Consider the following 14931-nt stretch of genomic DNA (forward strand, 5'->3'; position numbering starts at 1 on the left):
GCTGAGCTGCTCGTACGTCATGTCGGCGAAGAAGAAGTGCAGTCAGTCCAGTGGATGTTCAGCTTGGCTTTTATTTTTCGTTTTTTTTTGCCTTTAATGAACATATTTTTTTTAGGTTCTTCGCTAGTCTTTTGGTCAAATTGAGATCGAAGCGCAGCTTTGACTCCGTCATGACTGCGTGAGCTGGTCAGCTGTTTACACTTCAGGTAAATGTGTTTTTGTTTTGAGATCAGATGTTTTTTTAGCCTGCTATGCTAACATCCTAGCATCCGAGTTTCAGAGAATCCGAATGGATTTTTATTGCCAACATCAGTTTAATTTATTTTTAGTTTTTGGTTAGTTAAAAAGAGATTGCAATAATTTCCTTGCGGTCAGTCGTGAGTTGTAAACAGACCGTTTTGTTTGTTTGTTTCGTGTGTGAAGACAGTTATGGAATTTTCCACTGCCTTAAAGTTGAACTGATTTACACGTTTAAGAAGATTCCGAGGATATGTCATATTTTCTCCCATGACTAATATTAGGACTCTTTAAAAACTGAAATGATTTCTGGCCAACATCTGCATGCAGAGTCAATTTTGGGGGGGTGAGGGGGGAGTCAACATTTTGTGAGTGGGGGCTTTTTTATTTTTAAGTCAAGTCAAGACATCTTTATTGTGGGAAACATTCCCACATATGTTAGTGTGATTTTTATTCTCCACATTTTTTTTCCGCCTAACAACTCAATAATACTCAACAATATCAACAATAATACTTCCAATTTACATTGTTCAAATTTCCACTAGCTTAAAAAGAAAATCACGCCTCCCGGGGTATATATCGTCTGATTCCGCATTACTTACAGTATTTGCACAATTTAACATTTGATATCAATTTTTCCCCATTCATTTTCAATGGGACAGACATTTGACTTTTTCTAAATATCACTTTCCACGCCCACTTCAATATATATAACTTAGCATCATTACCAGGTGTCTGATACTGCTCAGTGGCATAGTTGGTAAAGCACATTGTCCAGTAACCAGGAGGTTATAATTTCATAATTTATCTCTCAATGTGCTTTCAGCATTTCCACGCAATTTCTCCAGAAATTGCACTTAGTCTATTTCATATAATGCTTTCAAACGGCCTTAGTAGCCACAAAGTTCTTTACAGAAACACAACAAAACAAACATACCATAAAACATTAACAGCACGACAATACAATCACGACAGTTCAACATTTTGTCATTCCTACTCCATACGCTTTTTGATGTTTGGAGCATAAGAAGTAGAATTTCAGTTTCAAACTTAAGGAAGTTTCTTAATATCACTCGTGTTTTGAAAAGACTGCAATCATTGAGGTTGCACGCATTATGATGTCACAAATATACGACACTACCACAGGAGAGGGGAGGGGTTGATGAGTTGAGTACATCATCAGCCACAACCACAACAGATGGATCAACGTGGCAAGTTTATCAACCACAACAGATGGATCAACGTGGCAAGTTTATCATCATCATCTGGTTCATTTTTATGACGTGAAATTAGTCGATAACTGCCGATAATTATCAGCTGATTTCTTTATTATCTGGTTTATCTGTTTGAAGTAAAATTGAGATGGTAAAGGAATACAAGTTTCTCGGTGTGATATTAAGTCATAATATTAGTTGGACACCTCAAATAAATAGCATCTGTTCCAAATTAGCAAAAAAATATTGCAATAATGACGAGTTAATGCAGGTATTTACTTGATAAAAAATCACTCCACATACTTTATTGTTCACTTATTCTTCCATACTTAAGCTATTGTATCGAGGTTTGTGGAAACACGTATAAAACAATTTTTATTTAGACTACAGAAGAAAGCTGTTTGGCTCATGCACAATGTCGGATTCAGGGCTCATACGAACGCACTGTTTTTGGAATCTAAATTATTAAAGCTTGAAGATCTAGTAAAACTTAGATCTCTATTATTATATAAAGCAAATAGTAGTCATCTTCCAAAAAAAATACAATTGTTTTCTTATAGAGATGGTAATTATAGTTTTAGGGGAGCACATCATTTTAAGGTACAGTGTGTTCGTACCACCCTAAAGAGCCATTGTATAAGTCGAAGAGGGGTTAATTTATGGAATGGTCTAGGAAATGACCTAAGGTGTGCTACTAATATCTATCAATTTAAAAAAATTATACATGATAGTAATTTTTAATAAATATGCAAAAGAATTATATTAAATCCAAAGTGTCTAGAGATGGAGCGAAGATGTTTGGGACTAAATGTTGGGTGGCATTGCATCTGGAATAAGGTGTGGTGTGACAGCATGTAACTGTAATACAGGGACTAAGAATTTTAATTTCCATTTCTATTTGCTTTATACAGTATTTAACCAGGGCCCTAGTTGGTCTCTTATACTCTGCTGCCACCTGCTGGCCGTTTTTTGTAGGAACTACCATTGCTTCAACCCTTCTCTTCAGTGCAGAGGGTGCATCATCAAAGCCTTCTGTATGCTCTAGCATAAAAAAAAAACAAACAAACATATAAATACGTCTTTGGGACACAGATAATATTTAAAATAGAACATATTACTACGGTTTTGGGAGCAAATGAGTTAACGAGTCACAGGAAGAAACAACAGCCTTTACGTTTGGTTGAGATTTATTGGTATGTTTTAAAACAAGACGGTGATGATGGCCATCTCTTCAAGTGTGACGCTTCTGCCGACGGGCATTGCCACGGAAATGTTTGACCTTTGCAGCGAGACCTTGTCACTCATCGTTGGCCTTCTTCCCTGGCACTTGTGTCTGCAGCGTTCCCGCTATGTCTCGCCGCCGCTGCCCTCAACAAACGCCGCTGTGTGACACCGACCTCCGACCCGGTCCGGCCACCGCCGCTGGCCTTTCGGAGTGCCGCCGCCTTTCCTCGCTGGACCGGTGGCAGCGGCCGTATGTGTCCGGGTCCAAGTCCGGAATGTCATCCTCGTCGTCGGTGACAGACAACACCTTCAGCATTCTGAGCAGTTGCGGTCTGGAGCCCGCCGACTTGACGCTCCTCGCCGAGCTCCCCGAGGACGAGCTGAGCGTGGAGTCTCTGCCACGCCTCCTCCGTCAAATCAAATCCGGCAGAGAAGCGCTTCGGCCTCCTCCCGTCTCCTCGTCTCACCGTCCCGGCTCGCCCGTCGGCCGCCTACGTCTGGATCCTGGCCAGTTGGTTCAGTACCCGCTCGACCACATCAAATCAGCGCATCTTCCAGCAGAGCGGGTTTGCGACTGGCGAGGAGATCGCTGGCAGAATCCCCGAATGTGCGCTCCAGTCTCCCAGACGCTTGCCAGAAGGAGCGAGCCCGCGTTGCGCTCATCCGGATCCTATGCAGACGCCGGGCCTGGAAGAACGGCGGCAACCGTTTCCTCCTCCTCCTCCTCCTCCTCCTCCTCCTTGGAGCGAGGTCACGTCTCCGCCAGTCAAACTCGCAGCCGGCCCGCCGGCCCCACAACACCGTCAAAACGGGAAATGCGTGATTTCTACGACGCCGAGCCTCAGACGTACCCAACGCGGTGTTCTCTGTGCAACATCCACATCATCTCAGCGGAGGTAAGCCGACTGACGGTCTGATCCCCATTTGGGCACTTTGTGAGAAGGCGCGGCCTTCGGTGAGCTGGGCTGTCATCGAGACATGGACGAGATCTGACGTGTGCTTTTGCTTTCAGAATTGGACCAAACACATCCATGACAGCCAGCATGCCGATGGGCAACAAAGCCTGCTGCAGCGGTAAGTCTCTCCTCAAATTGCTACTCGTGACATTTTATCCGCTATTTTTAAATTTAGTCTCACTTTTAGCTCAGTTTCCATCACGCTTATTAGTTTTTATCCATTAGTCTACGTCATCCAATCTTTATTTAAAGGGCTACTTGACTCATTGGGCCATTTTCAGCAATGAAAAGTTCATATTTTGTCCAGAATAAATTTGATAACTTCATTAACTAGTGCTCAAGTATCCCTTTAATCTATTTTTAGCTCACTATAAACCCAGCATTTAGTCATTATTTTAGTCCAAGAAAACACAATTGTATTTGTCTTATTTTAGTCAGCAAAAACTGTCGTTTTAGTCAGGACAGTCATTTTACCCCTGTATATTTTTTGTCAGGAGTTACGTTGAACATTTTGGATCTAAAACTATTTCACATCAAATTTTTTGTCATCTTTTTGATGAAAAACAAGTTGACACAATTACAGTATATCAACAAGTGTCTATCTACTGTGACTCCATGCTTTTAGCTAGTAAATTAGGCAGCATTAGTTAGTGGTCAGATGACATTATTGTTGTAATGTTATAACCGATGGCTTTTTTTTTTTTTTTTTTTAATTATATAATTTTCATCTCGTCTTTGTTCGTGAACTAAAATGTCCATAGATTTGAGTCCAGTTTTTATGAAGTGAAGTACATTTTCGTCTGGTCTTCATTAGTCGCTGAAAATGCAAACTGATTTAGTCTCACTTATGATTTATTAATGAGGGTTTTAGTCTAGTCTAGTTGTTTGGGTCTAGTCTAGTTTTAGTCCGGTGAAAAATGTGCATTGAGGAAATGATTTTTGTTTAGTTTTCGTTGACGAAATGAACGCTACTCACGACTTCCTGCCACTTTCCCGCTCATCTGCCGTCTCTCCTCCTCAGCTTTCCCACGTGGGACTGCCGCATGGACGCGCTCACTGGGTGAGTCCAATGCGACCGCGCACGATTGTCAATTACTGATTGTCAGTTAGTCTCGGCCTGCACATGCATGGGTGCAAGTGGCGCCATATGAGCATCAAGAGGAAGGGGAGGAAAGAAGAGCGAACACGCTCGTCTGCGAGGGAAAAAGTTGAGAAAAGATATCAATGGAAGTCGCAGGAACGCTGCGACATGGCGGATGGAGTCTTGACAATGTCAGTCCCTCCTCAGAGAATCTTCTCCAAAACAGGGCCCATGATTTGTAGATCAGCTCCTCAAAGCTGCCCAAGTATTACAAATGTTATCGGGATCCGGCAGGGGTCGAAGATGATAATTGAACGTAAAGGAGGATGAGAGCAAATGTGGAAGGAAGGGAGCAGACCACAAAGCGTCCGCATTTGTTAGCAGCTGAGTAAAAAGAGAAAACTAGTAATGCACTGAGACAAGTTTTGTCACATTGAAGAGCTGAACGACCGGCAGAGAAGAAGAGGGACGACGGGGACGCTCTGCAGTCGACGCACTCCACAGACGACAGCACCAGTAAGTCGCAAGCCTGTAAGTGGCAAAATTGTCTTTGACTCCTCACTCTTGTATTCCGAAAGTCTTGTATTCCAAACTTCTTGTATTTCTTCTGCCCATCAGGGTCGCAGGCCACTAAGAGTGCAGAGAAGAAGGTAAGACATGAGACTGATTGTCCCAATTAGTTTTGGAGGCATCTGAATGTGTGAGCCGCTTCCCTCTCAGCTTGCTCAGAGAAGCAAAGTGGCGTGCGTCAAGTTTCCTGCTCGGTCAGTGGAAGAATCGTACCTGCGGAAGCTGGCGGAACCCTTCGGAGCCGTCACCAGGATCCTCATGTTTCCATCGCTGGTGCGTTCACATCGACATGTCGAACTCATGTCACAACTTGACCTCATTTAAGGGTCGGGGACTTGAGGCATATGGTTGGACTGATCTCAGACTTATGTTGACAATTTTCCAGCATAGGCCCAAAATTTGGCGTCTAGCACCACCTGCGTCCGATGAAGCCACCTCATTCAAGACAACATGCAAGCGAGCACGTTTAACAATAGTTGGAAATGCCACCAAAACAGGAAGTCATGCTAACTTCATAGTTCAAACCCTCCCAACTGCTACAACAGGAGTAGAATACAGAGAGCACTTTTGATTTTCAATCATTAGGAGGGTGCTCACACGAGGGGCATTGTACGTTACGGTATTGAAGAAATAGCCCTAGTGGGAGTGCGCTCGAAGGCAAAGCTTGTGCTTGTACAGCCACACATCGGGGTGACCCGTTTACATGCATTCATAAACATTCACATGATCATTGTGATCAGTTGGAATATCCCCATCAAAATTGCAACGTGTGGCACGAATGACGTCATTATGAAGTTATGCTGCATTCGAGGATGGTCGGAAGTGGGACTTTTCCGAGTTGAAACCAGGAAGTGTGTACGGGAACGCCCCAATGAACACAGAAATTCCACTTGTAAAGTCAGTGGGGGGGGAAAAGGAGCCCGACTTCACAGACGGGCTCCAAGTGATGTCACTCTACAATCGCGACCACTGACCGTGAATGGTAAAACATAATTTACTTGAGGATAAAACGCGATAGCTTTCTTCATTCATAAATATTGCACATAACTTGATGTAACAACGTATGCGACAGTATGCTGCTATCTCCCTGTATTAAATTATACACTGAACTGTATGGAATGCTCATGAAATAAGACAAAAACAATAAATGAAGCTGAATTTTGAGCGGGTAAGTTTGCTGGAGGTCAAAATTAGTTTTAAGAACCAAAATAAAAAACAATGGACCACTATCCACCGTTTTGGTTGTTTAATTTTGCCTCAAAGGCTTTCAGATCAGAACTGGGAAAAACCAGCTGGGATATATCTGACTTCCCACCATCCTCCAATGCAGCATTAGGACAGGCTTTTCTCTCAGCCAGGCCTGGGTCTGGCCTGAAAAGCCAAATAAGCTCTTCTTTGGGTTTTTCAAAACCCAAAGAAGAGCTTATTTGGCTTTTTGCGCATTTACAAAGTCGTTCAAAAGCCAAATATCACCAATATTTGGCTTTTGAAAAGGTTCTTTATTAGTGTTGTTGCAATACCGTGTTTTGGCCCCCGATACTGATTCCGATACCCAACTTTGCAGTATCGGCTGATACCGATACCTACTGTTTTTTTTGTTTTGTTTTTTTCTCAACATGAAAAAGCTGTCCTGCCATCGATTCAGAGCATTCAAGGGCCAATAAGATATCTTAGATCAGCATGCAGTGAACATGTCACATGTCAGTGAATGTCGTGCACAAGCAAGACACAAGATGCTGCATCCAACGTCCTATATTAGCATTGGAATTTCAAGTACAATTGTCAATTATACATTTTTTAGAGCGGGGATATTGGGGGAGAATCTGATTATGCTCCACTGTAAATGTCAAACTTGGAAAAAACTTAACTGATGCCCAACCACCGGTAGATGACATCAATGCCCCTTTTTATACGAAATAAACACAGTTTCAGAGTCCATGTGAGAAATGGCTGTATTTTGGCAAACCTACATTTTCCTGCTGTCAATTATAAAGGAACGGGACGAGGCAAAAAGGTTCTATTCTATTCTATTCTGTCATTTGGTAGATTCAGTATATATAATTATTGAACATAATATCGCGTGGGTATTGAAAATTTTTAAATTTTCTAAAATGGCTGAGGGTGAATGAGTTAATGATATCGGCATGTTACTTGTCAGTTCTCACCAATACCGATTCCACTGTTTTAATGCAGTATCGGGGCATCGGAACAACACTGTTCTTTACTGCATCATGTAAATATGCTGAAAAGTTTGTTGCGTGATAACATGATACGTCTGACCTAAAGTTGAGGAGAAGCTCCATGCTGTTTTGTTATCAGGCCTTCGTGGAGTTGGAATCGGCCGAGCAGACGCAGGAGTTGGTGACGTTCCACAACAAATGTCCTCCAAACGTAAAAGGCCAGCGGCTGGACTTCAGCATCTCCAAGGCCTTTCATTTTGTCAAGGTGCGTGTTGATGGATGGACGGATGGATTGACGATCACATGCAAGTCCTCCTGTGGCCATCTTCATTCGCTTGGTGCTTTTGTCCAGAGCTCTCGCGTGGTCGACTTCACGCCGCCTCCGCAATCGCACGACGACAGGTCGGACCTCCTCGCGGTCGTCAAACGCTTTGGTGCGCCCGTCTACACGCTCTTCCAGCACTCCCAGGTCAGCCTGCATTTGGTGGCAAAGCGTCTCGTCACGTCAAGTTCCATGCCGCTTTTTCACCACATCCACAATCTTTGCAGGCATGCGTTGAAATGAAAAATCTGGAAGACGCTGAAAAATTGGTGGATTATTATTCTTCCAACAAGCTGAGGATCAATGACCAAGTTCTCCGGGTTTCCTTTGCCGTGGAAACCGCCAGCCTCGGGTGAGTGTGACTTGACAGTCCGGATGCTGCTCCTCGTTGGGCCAGCTCCACTTCATGACCTCCCTCCCGCCTTCTTCCAGAACAAATGCGTTCGCTCAACGCTACCCAGAAGAATCGAGCAAGGTGAGGACGAGCGCCGATTCAGACCGCATGCCAGATGAGTCCGACAAGAGCGGCGGAGGAGACCGCAAGGCCAAGTCTGGAGACGGGAAGGCCAGGTCTCATTCCCGTCAAAGGAAGACGAGGTCAAAGTCCCGAGAAAGAAAGGCCCGGTCCAAGTCCAGAGACAGAGAGACCCGGTCTAAGTCCAGAGACAGGAAGGTCAGGTCCAGATCCAGAGGCAGAGACAGGAAGACAAGGTCAAAGTCCAGAGACAGAAAGACCCGGTCTAAGTCCAGAGACAGGAATGTCAGGTCCAGATCGAGAGACAGAGACAGGAAGACAAGGTCAAAGTCCCGAGACAGAAAGGCCCGTTCCAAGTCCAGAGATGGGAAATTCAGGTCCAGATCCAGAGACAGGAAGACAAGGTCAAAGTCCAAAGAGAAGTCCAGTAGTTGCAGTGGCAACATGTCAGAAGCAGATAAGACTGGTAAAAAAAGCGACTGAGGAAGTTGTCGACAGAAGACGCATTTTGTCCATTCGTCTTTTTGTCCTCGTTCGCAGCATCCACTTGCGCTTCTGCTGCGGCGTCACAAGCTGACGGTGTTGACCAACAGCTCAGCAACGTGGATGTAGATGCCGACTACGTTGTTGCGAGGTACACAATGGCAACAGCAATTTTGTATTTTTATTGGTTTTGATAATTGAACAAATGTTGATGGAACTCGGATGAAATTCAAAACTTTCATCTCACATTCATCTTCATCTGAAATGTCCTGTGTGTATACAACAAAAACAAAAAGGAGTTGACCTTGTCATTCCGAGACTTTTGGTGGCGACTGCGTGTCCGCGCTGGTCACGGCCATTTAACGTGCTTCTTGCAGCTCCACGGATGATGACAGCGACATCGAGGGAATGGCGGTACTCGGTGAGGACCTGCTGGACGACGATTTAGAAAGCGGAGACGAACACCAACAAAAACATCAGGTTGAAGAAGAGGACTCGCCTCAACCTGAGAGCCGGATGCTCCCAATTCAATGTACGGTCAACCTATTTATTTATTTTTGGCGTGGGGGGTTTGCAGACCAGAATTTTGGCAGACCTTCTTTGAAAACTGTATTAAAACTTCAAATTGTTTTGCTTTGTTTTTCTAAGCTCTCTCCCTCTTAGCACACAACAAAGCATTTAAAAAAAAAATCATCAGTGTTTAGACTTTAGAAAGTCGCAAATTTGCCACTTTAGAAAGTTGCAATTTATTTATTTTTTCTCCATATATTGCCTCCGCTCTCTTAAAAAAAAAAAGTGTATGTATATATATGTGTGTGTGTGTATATATATATATATATATATGTGTGTGTGTATGATTGTATGTATATGTATATATACACATACGTATATATATATATATATATATATATATATATATATATATATATATATATATATATATATATATATATATATATATATATATATATACGTATATGTATGTGGACTGTTTGTTTTTAGGTGAAGGAAAGGAAGAAGAGTGCAAGGTTGCCGGTGACAACAAAGAAAATAAAGATTCCGGCATCAAAGCGGAGGACGAGTCGGACGAGGTGGAGACTTGAGCGCCGTCCGCGCAAACCCCCCGTCGGCATTTCCATCTTCCAACTTGTGACGTTGCAGGATGTGGACTTGGAGGATTGCATCACGCAGGATGAAGCGGGACGGGAAGGAGGTGGGCGAGCGTCTTGCTTGTCGTCCGATTGTGCCGACGGTGACTGCAGCGACTACGAGCGGGTACGGGACGCCGCTTCCCGTGGCTGGCGCGCTTGTCCGTCCGGCCCACTTTCTCACCGGCTTGTTGTGCCTCCTCCAGCACGCGTCGCGAGTGGTCTGCTTCCAAGAGCTTCCGCTGGCGTACTGCGACGCCGACGTCTTCGTCGGGCTGGTCGAAGGCCTGGGGACGCCGGTGCGATACAGTCTTCTGCATGAGCAACGAAAGGTTTCGTCCAACTGAAACGTCTCCACATCTTTACGACACCATAAGTCACGTGCTGCAGACGCCTGTTTGTTTCATTATTTTGACAATGCCGTTGTAAAGTAGATAAATTGGAATGGAACCTCGAAAGCTCTTATTTAGCGATTTTGAGGTGGATTGTAAAACATGTAGTGATGTTGATTTTCTCCCTTTTCAGTCTAAAGAGATCACAAACAAACCCTAAGAAGCATCTTAGTTAGTAGTGGTGAACCGGAGTCCGTCAGCAATAAGTGTCCGAAATATTCGTTCCGGGCGTCCCGGCAACGTCCAGGTGCCGCAAAATGTTTTTGAAAATGATTAAAATAGCTTCGACGCATGCAGTTTTGCGTCGACCACTTTTTCTGGTCGATCAAACCGACTTGGTCGACTTTTATTCCCAGCACTATCTGTAACCCATTCAAACTTGTTTTTCTTTCAGGGTTTCCTGGAGATGTCACACAGCTCAGAGGCCATCAGAGTTTTCAGTCAACTCAGCGTTTCCTTGAGGAACACGAGAACCGTCGTCCTGATCTCAAGTCAACATCGGCGCCTCCTCGACGGGTCAGCGTCTTTTTTTTTTTTTCTTTTTTTTTGTCGTCGGCTTGTCTTTTTGGTCCAGACCGGTGGCGCTAAACTCGTCGTCCTCGTTTGCAGCTTGCCGGTTGACCGGGACGACGAGCGCGAGACGGCCGAGCACAGACGTGGGAGTAGCTCATGTGCTGAACGCAGCAGCAAAGGCAAAGAGGAGTCCGAAGGCGGAAGGAAGCCTTTGTCCACGTCAGACCAGGACAAGGAAAAAATAGCTCAAGATAAGAAATCTGCATCCTGGTCCGACTGCGGGAATATTCAGGATGTTGAATTACAATCCAGAAAGACCAAGATCAAGTCAGAGTCCGACCAGACTCTGGACATGGGCTCAGAAGATGGGAAGACACTGGTCTTCATGTCTGACACCAGAAAGAGTTTTGAGCCTAAAGTGGAAGATGACAACACTCGCAATGCCCAATTGAAAGGCGGAAAGACTTCACACAACAAATCAGATGACGAAGAAAGTCTTGAGGATCGATCAGAAGGTGGCAACGCCAACAATGTCCAATCAAAAGACGCGAAAACGCCGCACAATCAATCCCAAGGTGGGCAGAGGCTGCAGATGGAGTCAGACAACGGGACCACCGTTCTGCAGTTTGAGTCACAAGGCAAAAAGACTCTCCAGATGATGCCAGAAGGCGAGAAAACTGCCGAGATGGAATCCGAAGGTCGGAACACTTTAGAAAAGGAGTCCAAGGCCAAGAAGAGAAGAAAGGACGGGAGTGAGTCGGAAGAAATGAACATGGAGTCCAAATCCAAAAAGACTTGTCAAAGCCAGTCGGAGACACAAGAGAAAAACACAGAGAGCCAAAGTGTCTTTTCAAAAGTGTCAGAGAAAATGTCCCTGACAGACTCCTGTTGTCAGGAGACCTTAATGAGAAGAAGCGCATCTCCCGAGGACACGGCTGGGCCTGCAAAGAGAAGTCAAACGTCTGTAGAGAATGACAACAATCAGGTGCGTCTTTTGTTTTTTTGTATGCTGGATGAATTTTGATATCTTTGGCGTTTGCAGGAAGCTGACGGACTTTCTTCAGGTAGCTGCACGGAAGCCCTCCAGCCTGTCGGTAAGCCGTCTCCACCTTGATCAGGACCGACCGGCGAGCTTTCCCGCTTGACTACGTTGACGTGTTGCGGATGCTCACAGGAAGCGAGTTTGTGCGTCCCGTGACCGGCTACTTCTGCATCTTGTGTCATCCCATCTACGCTGATGAACAAGCAGCCAAAGTGCAGCACTGCAGCAGTCGCCAGCACCACCTCAAATATCAGGTGAGACAGTCGGACAAAAGGTCGGGTCCATGGCAGGGTTATTAGAGTTCGTTTTGAGTTTTTTCCAAATTGAGTTACTTTATTAGTTTTCAGGGTGGTTCTGTTAGTTTTTGTTAGCTAGTTATTTAATAAATGCTTCGTTTTAGTTAGTTTCAGTATTAGACTTAGACTTGACTTTATTGATCCCTTTGGGATGGCTCCCTCTGGGAAATTTTAAATTTTTATTAAATTTCTATTTATATCAATATAAATTTTAAAAATTAGTTGTTTACTCTTGTTAAATGTGTATGACTTGTCCACAATATTAAAAAACAAACAAACACCATGTGAGCGACATCTTTTGGTGCTTTTCTATTGGCTGCTGTGAGATGACATCACTTCCGCAGGACACTTTCAAACATCCTTATTCTGGTTAATATCAAAATAAATGTACTTCAAATCACATTTCAAATCATCCCCAAAGGCTCATGCGTTCAATTCATTACCAAAGACGAAAACCAAGAACATTTTTGCTATCATTATACTAAGTTTTAGCTTGGTTAAAAAAACATAAAATGTAATTTCAGTTTTCATTTTTTAAAAAGCATTTGTTTTTATTTTGTTATAACAAAATTGTTTTTAGAATTTTAATTTGAACTCAAATAACCTTGGTCCATGGGAGAGGTTTTCTTTTCGTTTTGAATGTGGCAAGCTGTGTTGTCATTTCAGGAGATGATGAAAAATGTGAGAGAACGTCGTCCAACTTTTCATTGATTCTTACTTTGCCAATAAAGTGACTTGACTTGTAAGTGTGTCAAACATTTATTTCTTAAAACATGCTAACTTAAGTCCACCGCACTGGTGGCAACATCACATGAACAAGACAATAACACACTTGTCTATTGCGTTGGTTGCTCCTGAAAGAAAAAGAAAAAGTGATGGAAATCAGACGCTTGTCTTCTTGGCTCGCTTTTCTGCTTTGCTTCGTTCCTTCTCCAGATATTTCTGAAAGGACAAAGGTGACATTTGGGCAGGCCGTTCTTGTGGCACGGCAGGCGACGGCAGACGTGGCCTCACCTGCAGCTTGTCGTAGTGCGCTTGGCTGCTGCAGTGCGTCTTCTTGGCCATGTCCTCGTTGGAGTAGAAGAGGAGACACACGCGGCAGTAGTAACCCATCTTGATGTGTTCCACACCTACACCAAAGCAACAACCGGCAGTCGTGTTAAAGGCGCTGTCTGCCAGTTTCACTCTGGAAAAGGCACTTTTTAAATACAGGATGCACACACTAACTCCTCTTGGCTTAAGTTAATGTATGGTGGTGATTTTTTTTAATTTTACCATTTTGTGTTTGTTTTGTCAACAACGGGACGTTTCTGGGTGGTGTCTGTGGACAGACAGTTGTTTCCCCCTCCACCCAATCGCAGAGCGGGGGTTGGGAGTGGGCGTGGCTGGAGCGGCGGGGGGCGTGTAGGCAGACGGGTTGTTTGTTTGCGTGTAGAGTGATTAGAGTGATCAGAGGCAGGGGGCAGAGGCAGGGGGTGTGAACGTTGAGCTCGTGTGGGTTGAGCCATGGGAGGCGCCCATTTTGAATTGTTTGTTTACAAACAAACGGTTCGTTTACTAACAGAAACTGTCAAACCTACTGACAGGCCCTTTAATTTCATTAACAAAATCTAAACAATCATTTAATCAACACATTTCACGTGTGACTTCTGCGGAGCAAAGCAGTAGCGTTGTTACCGCTTGCAAAGCAGGCACATATTACTATCCTAGAAAATGGCGTTGAACTTTTTTTCTTTCTTTACCAGAATTTTCAGACAAAATGCGGCCCGCATCGTTGAACGTACCGGCACAAACGAGGTATCAAAAGATGCGGCTCGATCTGACTTGGCGGTAGGGATGTCACGATACCAGAAACTTAGTATTCGATACCAATACCACTGAAATTCCACGATTCTCGATGCCATTTCGATACCACAGTAAAAATAGAAAATAAGCATTAAATTCCATGTACTTCAACATTCACTCCTTTATTAGAAGTGAACAACAAACAATGATACTGTGTACTTAAACAGAACAATTGGCATGTAGCTTTAAAGCATTAAATTAAAATACTGTGCATTAATGTATTAAACAATAGTGAACAATAAAATAATACTGTGCATGTCCTAGCTAAGTACATTAATAGCACAAATAATGTATAAAGCTTACAACAATCTACTCTGCCATAGTATTCAGAAGCCATTTGAAATTAGAGAGAGTCCTTATGACACAAGGGGCACAAGTGTCTTAAAAAAAAAAAAAAAATCAAAATAAGAACAAATATTAAGCAAATGTGTGTTTCTGTAAGAGGTGTTCATTTGTGGAATCATTTTGGTAATGACTTGAAAAGATGCAAGTCATTTGTTGAGTTTAAAAAAAATGTTTCAAAGCAATGTTCAAGAGGATTATTTAAATCAGACATGAGCTAGTACAATTGCAGAAATGTTTATTTTTATTTTTTTGATGTACCATTATGAGTGTAATGAAAATTGGATATGTAGGTATGAGGATTTATTATTGTGTATGCCTAAGAAATTAATGTACATATGCTACTGACAATTTTATGTTAAAGTGAAATTGCCTACATGAGCAGGATTACACATTTTCTTTTATTGTAATTTGTTAATTTACTGGATTTAATAATGGAATAAGTTAAAAGATACAAAGAATCAGGAGTAAGACTAGATAAGTTTTTAACTTCTTCTCCTTTGGACATGTAAACCATCACAAATAATTGCTATGAGTTTCTTCTTTAAATTTTTATTTGCTATTTGTTTATGTTTATATGTTATGTTTATATGTTCAATAAATAAACATTA

General features: G+C 43.1%; 2 protein-coding genes across 10 annotated transcripts in view; one reads left to right on the forward strand and one right to left on the reverse strand.

Moving 5' to 3' along the window:
• Window positions 1-13359, forward strand: LOC144026426 (uncharacterized). Of its 8 annotated transcripts, XM_077533120.1 has the most exons (22): window positions 2-206; window positions 2791-3571; window positions 3688-3749; window positions 4653-4691; window positions 5152-5243; window positions 5331-5362; window positions 5433-5555; window positions 7602-7727; window positions 7815-7931; window positions 8012-8136; window positions 8217-8725; window positions 8800-8893; window positions 9120-9274; window positions 9745-9833; window positions 9904-10017; window positions 10097-10222; window positions 10677-10798; window positions 10892-11780; window positions 11838-11889; window positions 11970-12091; window positions 12800-12875; window positions 13070-13359. In XM_077533120.1, the coding sequence occupies exons 2-21, from the start codon at window positions 2801-2803 to the stop codon at window positions 12842-12844; spliced, it is 3804 nt and encodes a 1267-aa protein (XP_077389246.1). In that variant the 5' UTR covers window positions 2-206; window positions 2791-2800; the 3' UTR covers window positions 12845-12875; window positions 13070-13359. The 8 variants fall into 8 exon arrangements, 6 of the variants coding, with proteins under 6 accessions (XP_077389248.1, XP_077389249.1, XP_077389246.1 ...); XR_013285137.1 differs by having other exon boundaries at window positions 1-206; window positions 11860-11889; window positions 12800-13359; XR_013285138.1 differs by lacking the exon at window positions 12800-12875 and having other exon boundaries at window positions 1-206; window positions 11860-11889.
• Window positions 12874-14931, reverse strand: part of matr3l1.2 (matrin 3-like 1.2) — a 19844-nt gene continuing 17786 nt past the window's right edge. For both annotated transcript variants that reach the window (XM_077533126.1, XM_077533125.1), the window contains 2 exons: window positions 13148-13263; window positions 12874-13075 (listed from right to left, as the gene is read on the reverse strand). In XM_077533126.1, the coding sequence (XP_077389252.1) occupies window positions 13016-13075; window positions 13148-13263 (176 nt within the window). In that variant the 3' untranslated portion in view covers window positions 12874-13015. The remainder of the gene's footprint in view (window positions 13076-13147; window positions 13264-14931) is intronic.

Source organism: Festucalex cinctus, chromosome 9 (genome assembly GCF_051991245.1).
Source record: "Festucalex cinctus isolate MCC-2025b chromosome 9, RoL_Fcin_1.0, whole genome shotgun sequence".
Lineage (NCBI taxonomy): Eukaryota > Metazoa > Chordata > Actinopteri > Syngnathiformes > Syngnathidae > Festucalex > Festucalex cinctus.